This window comes from Mytilus californianus, unplaced genomic scaffold, assembly GCF_021869535.1.
Source record: "Mytilus californianus isolate M0D057914Y unplaced genomic scaffold, xbMytCali1.0.p SCAF_4, whole genome shotgun sequence".
Lineage (NCBI taxonomy): Eukaryota > Metazoa > Mollusca > Bivalvia > Mytilida > Mytilidae > Mytilus > Mytilus californianus.
This window is the reverse complement of record NW_026262690.1, coordinates 33,275,240-33,297,934: the sequence shown is the minus strand read 5'-3', so window position 1 is coordinate 33,297,934 and position 22,695 is coordinate 33,275,240. Positions and strand designations below refer to the sequence as shown.

Below are 22,695 nucleotides of genomic sequence, written 5' to 3'. Positions count from 1 at the left end.
ATCGGTGCATGGTTTAATCCAAATTCTTAAACCAAGGATTTCCAGAAATGTGAAATTTAAAAAGAGGACGAACAACAAAAATATGCTATGATTAAATGTAACCCATGGTTGCGTTATTGAACCCAAATTATTGAACCAAAAGACGAACAGCCGGATCCAGGTGGATTGAGTCGCAATGTGAGCTGATTTTTATTTTTTAATCGGTGACTAGAGTATGCGGTACTTTTTCAATGATTCCACCAAACCAGGTTCCCACTTCGTTTATTTTAAGAATTAGAATTTAAATATCATTGTCTGATTAGTTTAAAGGTTGTTTTTATGATGCGAAAACTCTTTCAAGTATTTTTTGACGCGGTCGCCAATCGATATATCTGGACAAATGATCGTGAATGAATAGATAACGCCGGTCGAGTCAGTCGGATCACGAAGGATTATGAATCTGTGAAAACAATATGAAGTATTTAATTAATGGCAGGTTAAAGAAAAACAAAAACTAAATAATATGTGCTAGTCAACACGATTTTTGTTAATCGATGATACTGTGCACCAAGATAAAGACAAAAAACAGTACATTTGAAAAAAGCTTAAAAGGCAGCATGCACCTAATCATATGCAAATTGTAAAGGAAACATACGTTCTATAGAACCTATTAGGATCACATTTCAACACACCAGGACACATTTGTAACTAAATTAGTGTATCAGATAGTAAAGGAAAGTGTAATGGGTTATCATATTGAAAGAAAAAGAAGATTTCGTTAATATTGAAACTTAATCGCCCATGAATGACCAGGCAACGCATTACATCGACCAAAATAATAAGTCTTGTATTAATTATGAGTTCTTTTACCACTGAGTCGATGCCAATAGTGAAAGTTTCGACCCAAAGGGTATCCCCAGCCAAGTAGTCAGTGACTCTGTGCTGACATGCATATTCTTGATACGATCTTATTCTGTAAATTTACACAAAATATTAAAAAAATCGAAAAACTAATGGTTTTTCAATCCCCAGACATAGATGGTATAAGCAAAATTTGGCCCAGCGTTTTGGAAATAGCTTGATCAACTCCATCTCTGATTCGGCCTTCTTTCTACCTGTTGCGAGTGCCACGGATGACTTTTATATTGACGAACCGCTCGCCTGGCTTACCTTGTATCTTTGATGATTTCTTTTTATATCCCTCGTGATTAATGATCACGGTAGGTAAAGTGTCCGGCTAGGATCGTGGTTTTTCGATTGAATCTGTCCATTTTTTTCGAGTGTAGATCGGGCTTTTTCGAGTGATAAAACATGCGTTCAGGTCAATTAACTACTAATTCGTAATTATAATAGTTTTTTACGTGACTACCCATCTTATTTTGAATACTATACATGTTTTGAGTAACAAAGAAGCACAATTTCCTTGTATTTAACCATTAAATTCAGTGTTTGTTATTGTCCGGGCTTTTTCGAGAGGAACTGTGAAACCGTCCGGGTTTTTAAACAAATGGTCCGGGTTTTTTAACGAAAATTTTATATTTCTGACTTTAAAAAAAGACTGTTCTAGTATATAAATGTAATTTAATGAATGAAAATATCATATATTCTCAATAATTCACCAAAACATATTACTACGTTGATCAAAATTAACCTTTTTCAATTCAATGCAAGTTTTCTGTTCGGAAAACGTTCTACCACAACTTTCCAGTATTAAATTAGAAATTATTGGATCCCTTATAAAAAGGTCTTAAGAACATAGTGCAGGAGACTCATAATCTTTTCAACTTCATTTTATGGTATTTTTGTTGTCACAGTTAATAATATTTTTCGTGGTGAACCCCGGAGTTTTTATACGGTACGTATTATGGTATACCGTTGTCCGTCTGTCGTCAGCATGTCGGAAAAAACTCAAAAACGCTGTAACCAATTTTCATGAAACTTCGTTGAATTTTTTTTATTTATTGAGGTATCCCCCCTTTCGAATTTTATGAATTTTAGATTTTACGTTTTCGAATTATTGGATTTTATTAAACAAACTAGAGGCTCTAAAGAGCCTGTGTCGCTCACCTTGGTCTATGTGCTGTAGTGCATATTAAACAATGGACACTCTTCTACATTAAAGACCAGAATATAATTCATGACAAAATTCTCTGTTTTGGTGATGGTGACTTGTTTGTAGATATTACTTTACTGAACATTCTTGCTGTTTACAATTGTCTCTATCTATAATGAACTTGTTCCACAAGTATTAGAGGAGAAGATTTCTGTAAAAAAATGTTTGCGTTGCACATGATCAGCTATCCTTAACATTAAAATACAGTTATTAAGCTGCTGAAATTGTGATCTGTTCAACAGCAATTAAAACTCTAGACGTATATATCTGAGCATCACGAGACGACACAATGTAAAAGTTAACGGACGACGACGGACAACGACGGACGCCAAGTGATGAGAAAAGTTCACTTGACCCTTTAGGGCCAGGTGAGCTAAAAAGGGGTGATTTTACAGTTTTCGGACAATATTTTTAAAGTGCTTTGAGGAGTTTTCATGAAACTTTGGTGAATGCTTTATATAGATTAAGGTTACCTCCCTTTTAGTTTTTTTTATAAATTTTTGATATGACATTGAGAAATTATTTATAGGTTTCATAACGAGTGATAATGGATTTCGCTTGATATCAACTCGAGTTATTTAATTTCAATATAATATTAAACGATGCTCCGGCGAGTTTGATATCAAGCGTATCATGCGCCCATGGCGCAGCTGTTTATTAAAAAAAACGATGTAAGAAACCTACTGGAGAGCAGAGAAGAATCAGAAAAATGCATTTGTTTTTGTTAGATGTATTTCTATTTGTATCAATCTGATGAGTTAAGCCTTTTTCGACTGATTTTTATAGTTCGTTCTAATGTTGTACTGTTACACCACTGTCCCAGGTTAGGGGGAGGGTTGGGATCCCGCTAACATGTTTAACCCCGCCACATTCTGTATGTATGTGCCTGGTGGTTGTCGTTTGTTGATGTGTACATATTTGTTTTTAGTTTATTTTTTTTACATAAATTAGGCCGTTAGCTTTCTCGTTTGAATTGTTTTACATTTGTCATTTCGAGGCCTTTTAAAGCTGACTATGCGGTATGGGCTTTGTTCATTGTTGAAGGCCGTACGGTGAGCTATAGTTGTTATTTTTTTGTGTTATTTGGTCTCTTGTGGAGAGTTATCTCATTATCTTCTTTTTTTATATGTAATAAAAAAATATTCTACTAAAAGACACTTTATCCGACCAGTTTCTATTCCCATTGACAATAACATCTGAATTAAATTTCATATATAGTTAACAATGAAATGAATAATTCATCAGCTTAATTCACTCTTTGTACGTACGTCTCAATCCAAATTGTCTATGCTTACATTAGATTGTTGACATCATGAATATATACTGTACATGTAATTTATTAGATGTGACAAACAACAATATATACAGATGGCTGATACTTGTTTATAAAGTCTAAGTGTTAGTACACCTTTATTAAACTGATGAATGCAATGGTTTCGTGCCTTAAAAAGTACATAATTTGAACCCTTTTTTTATTGTTTTTAAACGTAAATACACTGACACACAACATTCTAAGCTATAGGAAATTTGTATAATCACTCGAAAATACAGACGCACTCGAAAAAGCCCGGACTGCTCTCGAAAAAACCCGAACACATAGAAATGAATTTAGTCTCAATTTTCTATGCAACAACAAGAATTTTTGTAAAGTGTCTGTATATCTAAGGATATATGGATTCCATGTATGCATTTCCATCGACGATTGCATTGGTATGTGTATAAAAATGGCTTTATTCTGTTTTTTTGGAATAAAAGCATTGTAAGGCTATAAATTCAACTTTTTGTACGAAAAATAATGTCGGATTGATAATACCTTTTTATCTCAAATACTAACACACCTTGTATATCCTTGTATATTAAACTCAAGCTTCTATATCACGTCTTTTCAGAAAGTAAGTCTGTTTGTTAATATTTTTGATCGTATTCACTCGAAAAAAAGTGGTCACACTCGAAAAACCCCGATCAAATCACTCGAAAAACCACGATCCTAGCCGGACACTATACCTACCGTGATGATAGTCACACTTAATCATTAGATTTTTGTTTTTATTCAGTAGTTATACTTTAAGTGAGTTTTAGCTTGTGGTTACTTAATGAAACGTACACGAGTGGTGTTTTTTTTTTTATCTAATTACTTATCATACATTTTTCTACATTTTTTATCAATGGTTATCACAATGTCTTTAAACAAACAATATCTATATACCTGGAATGTGTTTACATTTGTTATTCTATGATTGTTTAGGTTATTTAACTTCCGTGGTATTAAGTATTTATACTGGTTCCCACTGAAGAGACAACGAAAAAATGATAGAATAGTCACCAGTGGCTAACATGGCCGAAAAATAAGTGTCCTTTTAATTCATGCCGTATACATTGATGTAAGGTGACGGGGTGTGGGTTTTTTCTCTAGAAATGTATTTCTGGTTTACGCAACTGCGTTTGACGTAATGGCTGTTATGTCTCTTGTCACAGAGAGCATTCTACTTACGTAAAATAACATATGTCCATTAACAATCTCAGTGGCAGTAGTGTGCTGATCGTATGTTCAATACCCTGCTTGTGGTCACATCAAGCATTAAAAAAAACTCTTTTACACTAAGTAAAACCCCTTTCTTGTTTTGAGTCAGAATAATGCGTTCGGGTAGAGTGATATATTCTCTTGCGAATTGTTAATACTTATTGATTTCGCACGTTACATATCTGGCGTGTCTGTCTAGTACATTTTCTGAATGACTCCATCAAACGTACGTGACATATCTTGCGTTTCTGTTTAGTACAATTCATGGATGACTCCATCAAATATTATCGTTTAATATTTCCACTGTCGCTTTATAGCCATTGCATGGCAAAAAGATGTTTAAGCACAACAAACAAGGCGCATGAAGTGAATGTCTAACCGTTTGTGTCCAATTATATTTCTTTAATGTTCGGATTATTTGTTAAAAGGTAAAGAGTAAATGAAGAATAGCAATACCATAATCGTTTCTGAATGTAGAGTTCAGTTCTTTTATATACAATTTTGTTTCATGTTCACTTTTCTCACGTGTAACATTATATCAAATTTATGCAAATGTGACCATCTTAAAGAAACATATACTTTTTTTTGCATTTTTTAATGGTGTATTTTTGTCTTCTATCGGTATTTTAATGGACAGTTATATCATATTGCACACTTAATAAGAGTACAACAATGTCGATTCGATCAAAATATTTTCCATAAGGTAACTCTAAATTTCTCTTCTAACGATACAGTTTTACCATCCTTTACTGGTATTGCTTATCATTTCACATTTTGTTTAAATCCTAAACAATGTTCCAAAGGAAATTTATAGTAAAATATCTTAGATGAAGTTGTTTGAAGGCTCTTATTTGAAATCTGTAGCAGGATCCTTTTATTAAAGTTCGATTCCCTCCTTGTTGGAAATTTGGAAATTTGTTAAGTTAAAAATCCGAATGTTAAGATATTTAAAAGGTAAATCCAGAAAAACGATTTAGACGCACAATTTCTAAAGTTTTCATTACATTTACTAACTTTGAGCCGCTGCGGGAGGACTGATAGTGCCCGAGGGTATTATCAGTTACTAGTATCAGTGCTTCGGTACTGCCATGATTTATAAAATATACTTATATACTTATATATATAATCTACATTCATACATTAAGAAATTGTTACAAAACTAAGGTTTCTACTCCCTCAGGCAAAGTTGATATTTGAGGAGTTTGGCATCATATCAATATCAATTTTTAAAATCAAAACAAAAGATGAAACCCAAAACGAGGTAATATATTATCTTAATATTGTTTTATACATAAAGCAGTGGACTCAAAACACCCTCGAGTATAAAAGGTGTTCCCGGCTTTCTCTTACGAAATGTTTGTCATCCAATTTTAGATTTTTCTATCCAAAATACTGCTGCAGGAAGCAGAGATACAAATAATTTTCTCAATGGTATTTATTTATATGCACCTTCAAGATCCAAAAGAATTTGCACATACCAAAAATCAGTTGTTTTTTGTGACTATTTGTCTATACTAAAAAGATGCACTATATCTTTTACTTTTACTATCTATGTATAAATAAGTATATAACACACAACAAATATTTTATTGTGCAACTGCTTTAAAATTTGAATGACCATATACTCAGAACTGTTAGTGTTTTACCTCCTATAATAAAGAGTTACTCATGTTTATTCTAAACTGAATATCCGTCTGTAGCACATATTATAATGTTTATATTATATTAAGTTTAACGGGTAGGTGGAGATGCCACACAAAATATCGGGTAGGAGAAGATGCCACACAAAATATCGGGTAGGAGGAGATGCCACACAAAATAACGGGTAGGAGGAGATGCCACACAAAATATCGGGTAGGAGGAGATGCCACACAAAATAACGGGTAGGAGGAGATGCCACACAAAATATGTTATGTGCGTTCAAACATTCATCAAATCTTAAATCGTCTTTATGTTTGGCCATGGTACTGTCTATTTTTTAAACTTATGATTTTCGAAAGCCCCTTGGCGTGTTCTGATCTTTTTTTAAAGTAGAAATGTCACGAAAAAGAATAAGATCAATCAGTGCATTACAGATCAGATCAAACGGCAATTCTTGTTTAAAAAAATCTAAACCCGCTAATCCATTGCTTTGTAAATTTGGATATTATGTTCATTAGCAAAATAATTGCAATTCCTAGTATAGATTTATTCAGGAAAATGGCTGTTCACTAATTTGCTTAAGAGACATTTATCGCTGAAAAGCGCATCTGGTGCAGAAAAATTGGTTCCTTTAACGTTATTGGTTATAAGGTAAATTCGAAAAAGGATCGATTATTAAACTAGGATTAAATTATAGGCTATTAAACCTCATTTTCCAATTTTAATATCACTTTACCAAATGGAAATGTGTTGTCCGATAATTTAACCCTAAATTTCTGCATTTAATATGCTTCTACACCAGGAATAGATTACCTTAGCTGTATTTGGCAAAACCTTTCGGAATTTTGGATCCTGGATGCTCTTCAACTTCGTTGTTTATTTTGCCTATTTAACTTCTTTGATAAGAGCGTCACTGATGAGTCTTTTGTAGACGAAACGCGCGTCTGTCGTACACAATTTTAATCCTGGTTTCTACGTTGAGTTTATATAGTTACTATGTCAACATCCTGTCACAAGTATTGAAAATGAAACTGATTATTTTAGGTAATCGTAAAAGGGCGAAGAAATATAGAAGAAAATATCAGAGACGAATTCAGAGACAGAAAAACAGAAAACAAAGAAGACGAAAAGGAAGTTTAGAAATCCTCGGAATAAGAACAAGAATCTGTCAGAAATACAAAAGAACTAGAAAAAGTTGGATTTGTTCAAAATATTCTTTTGAAAGAAAACGCCGAGGTAAAATTAATTCGAGTTAAATAATGTACAAAGATAAATATTTTGACAATTTACTGTTTTTATCCTTTCACATCGTTTTTTCCAAAATCATTTTGTAAAAGAAATTAGTTTTGCTGTCATCGTGTTTTATGTATAATTTGAAATATCAGATTTAGAATAAATTTTCGAAGTCATCTTACGAATAAGAAATTATATAATAAAGTGTTTTTGTTTATTAAAAAGGAGATGTTGGTATACGTCAATGAGACAGCAACATAAAGATATAAAGAGAGCAAAACATCGTCTTAAAAAGGACATGTTTCTATGCAATATATCATGAGTCTAAAAAATGTGAGCATAAACTATGTGAAATTTTCCAGCAACAGCAAATTTACCAAATAATAATTAGAATATGCCTCAATGCAACCGCTGACACGGTTCCTGACTTGAGACAGCCACTATATAAATAACACATAGCTGAGAGGGTGATAGTATATAAATAACACATAGCTGAGAGGGTGATAGATTCATTTATTATACTTCACGTAAAAATGCAATATTTTGATTGGCTTATACGAGGGTGTTAATTTACTCTATTCTATGGTAAATACTCATTTACCCTTCACGGAGACGCTTGATCAAGTGTGCGCTTTATTAAATACGACTCTATCCTATGGCAAAAGACATTGTCAACCTTGGCTTCGCCTCAGTTGACAATGTTTTCTCGGGGTAACAATCTGCTCTATCACCCTCTCAGATATTTAATTTATTATACTGAATGTTCTGTTATTACTGTCCATTAAATTTCAAATTCAAAAAAAATAAACTATGACGTCTTGTACATAACAACCATCCGTATTTAATAAAGAGCACACTTGATCAAGCGTCTCCGTGAAGGGTAATAGAGTATTTGCCATAGGATAGAGTCGTATTTAATAAAGCGCACACTTGATCAAGCGTCTCCGTGAAGGGTAAATGAGTATTTACCATAGAATAGAGTAAATTAACACCCTCGTATAAGCCAATCAAAATATTGCATTTTTACGTGAAGTATAATAAATGAATCTATCACCCTCTCAGCTATGTGTTATTTATATACTATCACCCTCTCAGCTATGTGTTATTTATATAATGTTGCATGATAGATAGTGTTTATATTATTTTAGGTTAAATAACATACTACATAAAAGTCATTTCAGGAGGTGCACTCTAAAATAACTCATTCATAGGTAACAGAAGCACAAGTACAGCAACATATAATCAAGCAGACTAAACCGTTTCAATAGTAACTGAAAGTCGGATCAAAATGCTTTACCTATATTGATATGAAATCAAGTCGTACTACACTCTATTATCAGTTGCAGTACTTCATATAGGATTACACAGGGCCATGTCATAACCAGTACAGGAAAACACGACCTAGTAAAATGCTCAGAACAAACTACAAAATGAAAATGTAGAAAAAAAACACATAAAAACATTTTATAAAGTAAGGAAACCGAAGTTTACCGATGTTCAAATATCATAAATCGAAAAAAATGATTAAAAAACTAATTGAAGATAACTAGACTTATAATTTAGAAAGACAGCTGCGCGTTTCATCCTCATCAGATTTATTAGGAACGTTCGAACCCAAATAGTTGGAAAACCAAATCAATTTGAACAGCATTGAAAACACTATTTCATAATTTTTTTTACCAAATGCGGCTTCTGTCACACGATGCCGAAAAAAAATATCAGTGAATGATTTAAACATTGTATAACCAGTCAACTACTTATAGAAAGTGGTCTTATCACAACGATACGCCATGTCAGCCAAACATCAATTCAATAATTGAATTATCGAATTTATGTTTATAAAAAGAACAACAAAAAAACCAAACAAGACAAGGTGCTAATTATTCTTATATCTTAATTGAAGGTTACATTTTGTTGCATCTCATTTGAATAGATATATCAAAGAAAATCATTCAGATGTGTTCCTTTAACTTCACGTTTCGCTGTATAGATGATGGCCTCTCACTAAATAATTCAAAGTTTGGTGACTATGTTGAACGCATCAATCTCATCGAACCTGAAATTAAGGATACAACAGAAACAGTGAGGTCTGCCTCATATCTTGGACTTACATACAGAAATTGAAAATGAAGGTCGGTTGAGAACAAAACTTTACGAAAAAAGCCAGCACGGGTTTGGTTGACAGTTATGGAATATCTGTTTCACAGGTGATGACGGATTTGTTCCGATTGTCGTAACCACACTTCGTCCTTTTTCTTCGAATGTGACAAACCGAATTAGACTTATCACCGGGTTTGTACTTACGTGAGCAACACGACGGGTGCAACATATGGAGCAGGATCTGCTAACCTTTCAGAAGCACCTGAGATCACTCCCGGTTTTAGGTGGGGTTCGTGTTGTTGTTGTGTTTTGTGTACTGCTGTTTGTCTATTCGTCGTTTTTCGTTTTTTTGCCATGGAATTGTCAGTTTTCTTTCGACTTATGAATTTGAATATCCCTTTGGTATCCTCAGTCTCTCTTGCCAAACATTTTTTTCTCAAATAAAAGTCGTAAATAATTATTGTTTACATCAGAAGAAAAAAAAAACATTTGAAGGCAAAATTATCACCAAATAAACAAATAAGATTTAGACAATTCTATATCTTTCAACACCTGGTTTGTGTAACTCCGAACACAAAAGCCTTCAAAATGTTATGAACAAATGTGTTTTATATGAAACTTCGATAATAATTAGTCGTCTTGAACATTCAGTCCGGTTTTTGTTGGTGTTCGTGTTTCTGTCACTGTTTTATACTGTGTTTTGTATACTGTTGTTTGTCTTTTGGTCGTTTTTATTTTTTCGAAACAAAAATGAAAATAAAACTTTATAAATTTTGTGCGTCTAGAGCACTTTTCTGGATTTGCTTAATTCAGCAGGAATTAGTATTTTTGTCTTTGAACTTTGTCTGACATATTTGATTAAGGGTTTCACTGAAACTTCAAAACTGCAAAAACTGTTAATTATTTTATTTTCGGAGAGTGTCTTTAATATTTGAATATCATTCACAACCTCGGTCAAAACGCAAGAAATCTTATATAAATATTCTGACTTGAGTAAAATATCTTTTTCGAAAAAACTGTATGTAAAACAGGCAATTTAGTTAAAGTTTAAACATTTTTATGACGTCACTGACAATCCAACTGAACTTCTTATCAATAAAATAGCAGTATATTTACAAAATTTTTACTACTTTTGCAAATCGAAGACTCGTTAGGAGCCTTTTTTTCTTGAAAAGAACCGAGACACTACGGTTATGATGTAATATCAAAAACAACATGAACAACCGGAATAATATAAGGGGGCCTTAATGAAGGTATCTTCATGACGAATAACGGTAAAAAGTCTTACCAAATGACGTTAACGGTAATTTTTAGCGCATGACGATAAAATGTACATTTTTCTTTATGACGATAAAAGAATCGACTGATTTTGACGAATCACATTAAATTCTTTCCAAAAATAACGGTAACGGAAAATTGTTTGAGAACTCTGATGAATCACGATAAAATCTTAAATAATTTGATGCTAACAGTAGCCGAAAATGACCGTTTGACGCCTGATGGTAAAGGGCATTCCCACCCTTCATATAAACATTATGACACTATCAGCGAGCAATTGAATGCCAATTTAAAAAAAGCAGAAGAAATAAAAAAAAAAAAAAAAAGAAATCCTCGAATACACGAAATCACAAATTGGACAGGAATTCGAGGATCCTGGCAGATTTTTATCTTTAGAAATGAATATAATAAGGGGTTCTTTCCATTAACAATCCAAACTTTTCTGATTGATTCCTCTGCCTCATTTCTCGACACATATCTCGAATTTGACTACAGCGGTCATCTCAGTACCAGAACCTATGACAAACGAGACGATTCCAATTTTGAAATTATGAATTTTCCTCACCTTAGCAGCAATATACCAACTTCATTTCTCGATTCAGCAACTGCAAATCAGACTGGTGAAACGTCATCGGTGTCTGAGCACAAAATTAATGAGCCAGGGTTTTTGTCAAAAATCGTCTCTTCATATTTCTCAAAAAAACAAAATTCATCGGAATGTACCAAGTTCTACTACCAATACGTAGCCCGGTATTTGTACATTCAGCTTTCGGGTTTTTTGGCTTTGAGCGTTCCTGGTGAAGGTGGGTCCAGGGGTGCGATTCGGACGCAAGAGAAAATTATATTGTTGTTTTCATTTTGTTAACCCTTGTATATATATTTTATATAACTTGGTATTTTATCGGGAAAGTGTAAACTAGCATGGCATTATGTTTTAAAATACTGTATGTACTTTCAACTACATTTTTTTTGTGACGTCTTTGTCAGTTTATTTGTTATACTGTATGCACTACCAACATCAATAACTTTTTTGTTGGCGTCTTTTACAGATTTATTTGTTTCTTAAGTTAGTTGTGTTGTATGTCTGCGGTGTATTTTGGCTGCTGGATCCCAATTATTGTCAAGTTAACCAATTTTGTCTGTTTGGGTTGCTCATCTAATTTTCAATATAACGGAATTATAAACAACTGTCATACACATGGGAGGTTTACCTGTTTCCGTCGTCGTCAGTTAGAGTTTGTGACAAGGTTAGTTTAAGAACAACCACTAATGACAAGTCAATCATATATGGTATGCAGTTTTATTAGCATTAACATTTCTCATTTCCATAGAGGTAATTGGCCCTAAACCTTCAATCATGGCTTATTGACCTTGATGTGCTGCATTGTTTACACGTTAAAGTATTGCCATTTCAATATCAATATTTGCATTTACTATCAAAACTAGATACAGGCGAGACAGTTGAGCAAATGTATATTGGCTTTTTTTGTTTGATATGCATTTTCAGTGTTCTGCCAAAACATACATTTGAAGAGCAAATAAAACAATCAGGAGTTCATTTCGTAAAGTAACGAAATGTATGTAGCTAAGATACGATATCCTCTGAGTTAATCTCAGGCTTTTGTCATATTTTGCTAGCAAGTTAAATTTTTGAAGTCTATACAAAATATGTCGGTGTTCTTTTTGATAATCACAACAAGATTGTAAAATTGAGATGACAATGGTTCAATGACATCAGCCTCTAACTTTCTTTGAAAGATTTGACGTACTGTGGAAGGTATGTTTATATCCTTGCTAAGTTTTACTGGTAAGTTGTTACATGAACATCTGGTATGTTTTCTGTTTCTGCTAAATGATCTGTTGCTGGTTTGTCTGTGAATATACATTATATTTTTTTCCATTCCGTTGACAATACAGGGGCGGATCCAGCCATTTTTGAAAAGGAGGGGGGGGGGGGGGGGGGGGGGGTGTGTTCCAACCATATGTCCCCATTCAAAATTATTGATCGTCAAAAAAGGGGGTTCCAACCCCCGGACACCCCCTCCCCCCTGCCCGGATCCGCCACTGCAATATTAAAACATATGTATTATATGCCTTTGCTGTTAGGTAATGTTTTAATTCAACATCTCAGTACGCCTTAGATTCAATATCTACATTCCGTGCCCACTCCTCCACTTCTGTCTCATTTTTCCCTGCATCTTCTATTATAACGAAGTCGTCTTCCATTTCTTCCATTATGTCATCTCGTTAACAAATTAATGACAAATGACGAACAATAAAAAAAAACTTATGTAGCGACATTTTGAATTTTCAGAAACTTTTACACAAGTTTTTCATTATGTATGATCACATGAATATGGTACCCCAATTAGTGATTACTGACATATTCCTACAATATCTTGCGTTCATTCTTTGTTGAAAAACCTGGTCCAACCCACCTCGTTCATTTGTAAAGTGTCAGTACTATAAGAACCAAGTTATGGAAGGGAATATCCGCCATAATTATACATTTCTTAATTTGTAAAATGCAATTTATTTATATGTAACATGCAATTTCTTAATTTGTGGCGGATATTCCCTTCCATACCAAGTTAGATATCAAATGTTCCTATGACGATTGGTCTTATAAGTGACCAGTACGGGGATATATTTTAACTTTTGCATCTAATGTAATGTATTGGATAATGTCATAAGTGAAATAAAAATATTGAGTGTTAAATTGCCCTTTTTGGATGGTTTCTTTTTTAATTGTGTTATTTCTAGTACAGTTGTGTTTTTAATTTATTTCTGTGGTAATGTATGCACACGAAAAGACTTTTCTAGGTAAAAATGTAGTTGATACTATATTCTATCGTATTGTTAATAAAACATAAAATCTTATAAGAAATAACTCACGATAGCCATTGAGAGTCATTCAAAAATTCGTTAAAGAGGACGTTGAACTGTGTTAAGTAGATGCAAGTGCTCTACGGGAAACTGTATCGCAAATGAACTTACTTAATAATTGGACGGATTGAGTTCAAATTAAAAGAAGTTAAGCGTTAGATTTGTTATTGAAAGATAGTTAGAATATCCTATTTTCATTGGCACCATCAATGAACCAAGTTTGAGAACAATGTGAATATTACGTAGCAGTTGCCTCAAAAACAGTGGAAATTCGGTAGCAAGTCATTTCGTTCTTTGACCATTTCGTACCTCTGCCATTTCGTCCCAAAAATTACCATTTAGTACCCAACGTTTACCATTTCGTATCCATGATCAAAACCATTTCGTACCATTATGGGCCAACTGCATTAACCATTTTGTACCTCATAGACTAAATACATGTTTACTTTTATGTATCATATACTATTTGCAAAATCCTTGAAATTTTGTCCCAACATCGGTATTGGAGATTTTGTTAAACAAAAATGTACAATTCAAAGGAGGAAAGATCTTTCATACTGCCCCATTATAAGTTTTTAAAATGGTTTATATTTAATGCATACTGGTCCATTCAACAAAATTTATATAAAAAAATGATACATAGGTAAAATATGTTGCAAAACATTTTGAGATGATTTTAATTTAAAAGAAATACTACAACATAAATAAAGCTAACTTCTAGCAGTAGAACATGTTTAAAGAGCTATAATTGGTTTAATTAAGCAGTACTTGGAAACTTTAATAGTTTTAATAACACTTTGTTTGCTGGATTTATCCTTAACTAATTTTTCAACTTGGTTTAATGCAAGGGGAAGTTCTTTCTCCAATTTTATTTTCTTTCTATGTGAATGATTTTGAAAATGAATTTATTGCTAATGGCAATTGTGCCTTAGAGTTTCAAGATATAACATTATTTTTGTTGATGTATGCTGATGACATGATTTTGATGTCTGAAACAGTAGAAGGTTTACAGGAAATGTTGAATACTTTGTCAATTTACACAGATTGATTGATTGATTGTTGGTTGCTTAACGTCCTCAATTTACACAGAAAAATGGGGCTTGTCTGTTAATACAAAGAAAACAAGAATTGTTGTATTTAGGAAGGGCGGAGTTGTAAGGCCTAATGAGACATGGGTCTATAACGGTCAAACAATGGATATTGTGGAACAATTTTGTTATTTAGGTGTATTAATACCCTATAATTGTAAATTTCTTAATACACAGAAACATTGTGCAGAACAAGGTAGAAAAGCTATGTTCAGTATGAGGAGAACTACTTCATCATTATGTTTAAATGTATTTACAATGCTTAGTCTATTTGAAACTTATGTTAGTAGTATATTAATGTATGGGTGTGAGATATGGGGAGTACACAAATCTCCTATGATAGAAAAGGTCCATTTGGACTACTGCAAAATGTTATTAAGTGTCAAAAGAACGACCTCAACTGTGATGGTCTACTTTGAATTAGGTAGATTTCCACTGCAGTATGAGCGTAATTTTAGGATACTTAAATTTTGGTTCAAAATTTTAGTAAGTGACAATTGTATATAAAGGTCTTGTTATAAAGAGCTTGTGTTAAATTGTTCAAAATGTATGAATTGGGCAACATATGTAAAAGATTGTTATATAGTCTTGGTATGAATAATTTGTGGGATAATCAGTGGTTGTAAAATGTAGACAGCTCATATTTACCTTTGATAAGACAGCGTTTGTTTGATCAAGCTAACCAAGAGTTACATTTTTTATTAGATTCTTCTGCAAAGTGTAAATTATATAAGTATGTGGTAACAAATGTAGTTTTGCAATTTTATTTACAGAAATGCATTCCTGTACTTTTTCGTAAATGTATAACAAGGATTCGTTTGTCTTCACATAACCTTTGTATTGAAACTGGACGTTATGTTGGTACTAATAGAAATGAAAGAAATTGTATTTTTTGTGATTTAGGAGCAATAGAGGATGAATTTCATTTCATCCTTCAATGTAGTAGATATACTGATTTGCGAAAAAAATATATAAAAAATATATTACTGGTCTAGGCCATCAACTTTTAAGTTAATAGAACTATTGTCCGGTGAAAACACAAAACAGCTTTGTAACTTAGGAAAGTATATACATTTCTCTTTTAAATTAAGAAACAGTTTATTGTAATAAAAGATATTTTGTATTGATGAAACTTCTGACGTCACCTATTGTTAATTATGCATATTGTTAACATTGTTTGTAATATGCCATATGTATACACTGTGCATGTATTTGATTATACTGATGAGCCGTAAGGCTCAAAGATAATAAAGAATTTGAAAATTTGAAACTCTAAAATATGATGTTAATTAACCAACAAAGGAATAATTTTCTGCAACTGTTTTTATAGTAATTAACAGTTGTTTTGCCAGGAAATGCAGTGAAAAGAGCACAAAAGCAGATATCACTTAAGAAGAAAGCCATGAATAAAAATGTTTGCATACGAATTTGCACCTTATTTGACAAATTGAAGAACTTGATATGGCTTTTTCAATTTGAGAGATATGATATGAAATGGCATACATATAAATCTTCCGTGAGGTACGAAAAGGTAAACATATAAATCCGACATAAGGTACGAAATTGCATAATTATAAATATTCAATGAGGTACGAAATGATGTAACATATTAATATTCCATGAGGTTCGAAATGGTATACATACAATTCTTCCATGAAGTACGAAATGGTATACATATAAATATTCCATGAGATACGAAATGCTCAAGGTAGGAAATGGTCAGGGTACGAATGGTTTTTGCAAGGGTACGAAATGGGGCATACGAAATGGTCAGAGTACGAAATGACTATAAATCGGAAATTATAAGTGCAAGGCTTTAACAATGTTATCACACATGCGCGTGTATATTTTGAATAGGACTTATGACACGAAGATCCGAAATTCGAAGTCCTACAATTGGATAAGATGACATACTGGGAATTTTTAAGCGTTACTCCTAAAATATACTACCAAAATTAAGCTATTTTTTTTTACATAAATCTTGTGTTGCAGTTCCTAAGCATTTCTAAGGTTCAGTATTCATTTTTATTGTTGTACATTTCATGAGAAATGTAGATCCTTCGATTACAATATCTAACCACTATATTTATGGCTGACATATATTGAACATCAGTTCCGTCACACATGTAACCCCTAACAAACTATTCAACGATATGTGCCTAACCATATGGAATGGTCTTTCTAACTTATAAACGTTAAAATTAACTGTTCTACTAGTATTACAATAGTAGCGTATTTGACTTGCAGATTATCATTTGACAAAGAATAAAATATAAGCTAATATTTAAACTAAAACAGTAAATATGACGACATTGGAATTTCATTTTCTTACCCTTTTAATCTTACAAAAGTTTAAACAAATTGACACATTGGTGTATATAATACTCTATGTCAACTCAAAACTATTAAATGGAATGAATAACAGAGGGGATTTTCCACTAACAGAAGGAATACTTTTGGCGTTATTTTTTACTCTTTCAAAGAGATATGAACTGTGCGATTAAAGAGGAAGGACATAAGGATATAAGAACCAAAGATCATAAACCGTTTCTTATTTGAATAAGTGTTCGTGTTTCCATCTTTATACAACGCGTGTTTCATTGTGGTCTTTTCTATGACATTTACTCTAATAGGATATGAAGTACTACAACATGAAAACATGTACTAAATCACGTTTATTGTTTATGGTTTTTGTATTACTAATAACTGTTTTGATAAAGAAATGGTTTGACAGTTATAATGGAAATGTACTATCAAACCAGGTGAGTACATGTTAGAAGTCAGAAGTCAGCGAGGAACAATTACTCAAGTCAGGAAAATGTATTTCATTGATTTTCGATGGTTGCTGTCTGTTCGTGTATTATTTTATCATAAATCAGGTCATTAGTTTTCTCGTTTGAATTTTTTCCAATTTGTCATTCTGAGACCAATTTTCACTAACTATACTGTTTCGGTTTTCTCATTTATGAAGGCTATACGGTGACCTGTAGTGACTTACTTCCACGTCCTTTGGTCTCTAGTGGATAGTTGTTGCATTGACAATTCATACCACATCATTACTTCTTAAAGTAACAATGGGCATCTCTTCTCGTATATACACGAAGTATAAACTGTGTCGTATATATAAACGATACAGAAAATCTTTTCTCAGCAAAACTAGGATGATAATATATTTAAACAAAAATGCCATATAAACGAATCGTCAAATTGATAATGTTGACACTTAATTTTTTGTTATTCAAAACGTGTCATGATATGTAAAATATGCAGGAAATAAACAAAGTTTTCTAATCTAATAAATGCAGAGACAGGACTGTTTAACAATGGAGTAAAACACACAAACTCCAAACAGAGAGAGTTGCAATGAAGAGTAGGAATCCCCTGCTATGCATACATCACCCGTTATGTGAGTCCATCCGATACCATCGGTACACGTGTATGAACGATCGAGGTAAATACACTGAGAACCGACAACACCGTACAACCAAGACACGTTGTACGTGCACATATTAAGCATATTCTCAATTATTTTACTTTTATTTGTCAACATTTAAAAAAAAACTAGCCATTTCAATTGATATTTTATAGTGTGTCTTTTTATGTTGTAATGTTACACTACTGTCTCAGGTTAGGGTGAAGGTTGGCGCCTGTTAAAAACGCATTTGTATACACCTGTCCTAAGTCAGGAGTCTGTTGTTCAGTGGTTGTCTTGTGTTGGTGTGGTCCATAGGTGTTTCTCGTTTTTATATAGATTAGACCGTTGGTTTCCCTGTTTGAATTGTTTTACACTAGTCATTTTAGGGCCCTTTATAGCTTGCTGTTCGGTGTGAGACAAGGCTCAGTGCTGAAGGCCGTACTATGACCTATAATTGTTAACTTTTTATACATTGTGACTTGGATCGAGAGTTGTCTCATTGGCACTCATACCACATCTTCTTATTTATATAAGATATGAAAAATGTAACGGCCTACCTAAAAGCTAGTATGCGATCAAAGATTATTTACAATTAAAGCGCTTGTTTATGAACATTTTATCATTTCTAAAGTTTTCAGCGATTCAAATGCTTGCTTTCCATAAATGTTGGCTATATTTAACAGTCTGCTGTTGAAACAACATTCATTTTGACGGCCAACTTTATTAAGTAATTGTATAGACGTAGACATGAATGAAGTGAATCTATAATGTATTTTTTGTTCAGCAGTGGGGAATTGTTCGTGTCTGGCAAACAAATAATGCATTCTTACTACGAAATACATAATTTTCCATAACTGTATTACTTATTTTTCAGAGAGAGAGATTACAATCAGACCTGGCCTACTTAAATCTCGGGAAGGACTACAATTGTATAAGAACTGTAAGATATTTAAAACGACTTCCTTCTGTTGTTGTACATTGCAAAGGACAGAAATATAAAAAAAACTTTTTGTTCGACATGTTACTTTTTTCACGAAATTCTCATATATCATAATAATTTTCGAGTGTTCTCATTTCTGATTTTCAAGTTTGCTGAAATTGGACAAATGTTCTCTGTAAAATATTGAACTTTAAACAGTTTGGAATAAAGTTGTAATTACCGGGATTTATCCAAATATTTGAAAACATTATAAGATATTTTTTATACAAATCATCCAAATCAAAATTATATCCACTATCTACGATAAATATATTTATACAAAATATTTGTCAATTTCTGATCAGAAATATTTACAATATTTGACAAAAAAAAAAAAAAAAATACGATACGGGGTTCCACATATACTAACCTAGGATCGGCGCCGAGCTCTCCATACACCATTAAGCGTGGTGTTGATTTTTCATATTTAACAAACGTTTTCAGAACTACAAATGGACTCTTTGTATTGCATAGATATTATCTCAGATTTTGCATTGATGCGATGAGAAAATCATCATTTACCTCACCTTAAATAATATCATGTCGACAAATAGACAACTTTTAAAAAATGCCTTGTTATATTTGTGAATATTAAAAAGATGGTTTAATATGTTTAATTACACTAAAGAAAAATGTCCTTGTTCAAAAATATTCTCACCATGGTCATTATTATCATTACATTGTCTTAGAAATCATACCTGACTTAGGTCTTTTTTTTTATCATCAAACAAATATAAATAGATATGGACTAATTGATAAGACAGTTTCATTTTACTATCTGTTAATACTTTATAGTATACTATACATATATATTTTTCATTTTCATTTTTCAACCTGTCAAATTACCGAAAGACATATTGACATATTTGACTCGAAACAGCTTTTTAAGAATAATTTTGGATGCAATTATGTTTGAGTTGCATTCTAATCGAAAAAAGATATCTTAATCGCATTAACACGTCGTTAATACACATTAAGTTGCAACAAATTCTGTTGGGCAAGACTCATATTATCATTAATAATTTTAAGGGCATACGATACAGTTACAGGGGAGGTAATGACGTTGCTAACGTAAATTGTTATTTTCGCGACGTCAAACGTTGACTTATCGGGAAAATATGCAGTTTTCGGCTGATTTTTATCATTCAAACTGATTTAACTTCAAAACGAGTTCATGGACCCCTCTTTTTTAAAATGACATTTGGTTTGATTACGTTAGAAGATAATGTGTACCAATTTTCATGAAAACGTAAATAGTGCAATTTTTTTAAATTTGATTAATATACAGCAAAAATTGACGGTTTTTTTCTACATTCATGAACATTTGAGAAATTTGTGCTATTTGTAAAAATAAAATGTACAAATTTATACAATATTTATATAACACATTAATTACAAATTATTTAACAAAAAACAGCTCGTGTTTATCTTTTAAAACAAAAAAGTTATGTATTTCTATCGAAAGGAAAAATAAGTCCATAAATCCGTATTTTGAGAAAATATCTGAAATTTGAACCTCAATTTACTCAAAAAGTAGCACATGAAGGGATATTTTTTATTACATATTTGATTTAATCAGGTAAAAAATAGCCTACATGCAAATTTTTATCAAAATTTCAATATGGGATCAAAACTGTATCGTATGCCCTTAACGAGGATGTGTCATCATCATCAAAGTTACGAGTTTTATACCTGGGGGTAAACAAACCGTCTTAGTGATTCAAAGCGTTAGCATTTCAAAACGAGACACAGTACGCAGTTTAAAAAAATATTAGAAATAATGGGAAAAAAATTGACAGCTACTATGTTATACGAAAATTTAATATACTATTAATATTTGGCAGTACAATTTTTCGTGACAACCTTAAGTATTTCCAAAGATGTATCGTAACACTTCCCAGACCAATGAGACCTCCGAAAAATGTGTTAGTAAAGCTTACTCTTACCTCGTGCACTCTGAAGTCACTCTTTGCGCCATCGAAGAACAGTGGGCAGAAAATAACAATGCGAGGGGGACAGACCATTTAGTATTAATTACAGCATTAAATACTGATTTTGTATTGGTTGAAAAATTACCCTCTCCGATTAGAGAACACAATATTGAATGGCTAAAATGAAATAGTGATAACGATAATTACAAGAAAGATCTTCATATTTATGTTTTTGTCATTTTAGATTGAAGAATATAGGGATATTAATGGTAATTTTTTTATTCCACCAGACAAAATTCTAACAACGTTGCCGAAACACGTAGTTGACTGTCTATATCAAAGGTAGTTATTGCTATTTTTTTTTTAACTTATAGTGTGATTTGTAAGAATATTTTAACAATAGATTTGTAATTAGATTATATGTCCTTGTCGACAAATACGTCTCAGACAAAATTGATCTTATATTTTGCTGTTATTTAAGCCCCTTTAAGTTTGACGCTCTTAGAAATGTATGTACTAGTACTTGGAATCCCAGACCTGAATCATGTCTGTAGTCTTTTATAAAGTACCATCTTGTATATAGTTATTTTTTAACCAATTTACTCAAACTCTTGGAGTTATACTGCTAATGGAACTATACAATTACATTTTCTATACTTGATCCCAAAATCTCACCGGAAATCTGACACATGCAGCAGAGCATGAATGACAACCATGAACGGGACCAGAATTTGAGATATGGGGCATGAATGTCATTTTTTTTAACGTTTTTATGAGAATTATTTTTTTCGATTTAAGGGGAGAATGCACTCGCGTTACGCCCTCGCCTAAATCCACCATGGTAAACAAGATTTACGATTCATATTTTGTGTTTCCTAATTAACTGAATTGTACATACAGTCATACTTTTTCCCGTTGCAGAATAACAACAACAATACAAATATTTTGTGCTAAACGAAGTCGACATGGATCTATTAAGGACGGATGGAATATATGTGTGGATGGATGTTATAAACCAAATGACATAACACGTATTCATGTGATAAGGTATGCAAGTTATCTGGGGTAGTATATATACTAATATATGTATTGTTTTTTCCTAAATGATTTCTATTACGGAAATGATTTTCTCATTTCTAATGCTGTAACTTATTTATATTAAAAATTAAATATGTTAACGATGCAGAATAAGTTTTTCAAAAGCTCCAAGCAATCTCTGTAGATACATGCATCTTGGTCTGAAACATGTGGTGTTCCGAGTGTAGTATACCGTGCATGGACTAAATTAAGAAATGTGTTAAAAACATTATGTACTATGAGATCAGTGTTTATGTCGGTAGCGTTGAAAAACCTTAACATCAATGTCATTTTTTTGAAAAAAGTAACTATCTAGTGAATTGCCATTGTCATGACTTAAACATACGAAGACAGGCGATGAGCTAATTAACAGCTAGAAAAAAGGGAAAGAGAGTTCTAAAGAAACAGATCGGTAAACGAGGAAACTGATAACTCACCCAAAATCGGAAACGAC

At 32.4% G+C, this 22,695-nt stretch overlaps 1 protein-coding gene across 2 annotated transcripts in view; it reads left to right on the top strand.

Annotated features, from left to right (window-relative positions):
• LOC127737932 (HHIP-like protein 2) overlaps positions 1-7,664 on the top strand; it is a 29,823-nt gene extending 22,159 nt beyond the window's left edge. Inside the window, exon 9 of one of the 2 annotated variants that reach the window (XM_052248892.1) lies at positions 7,299-7,664. In XM_052248892.1, coding sequence (XP_052104852.1) covers positions 7,299-7,510 — 212 coding nt within the window. In that variant the 3' untranslated portion in view covers positions 7,511-7,664. The remainder of the gene's footprint in view (positions 1-7,298) is intronic. The other variant, XM_052248893.1, reaches the window with a different exon arrangement.
• The last annotated feature ends 15,031 nt before the right edge of the window (positions 7,665-22,695 follow it).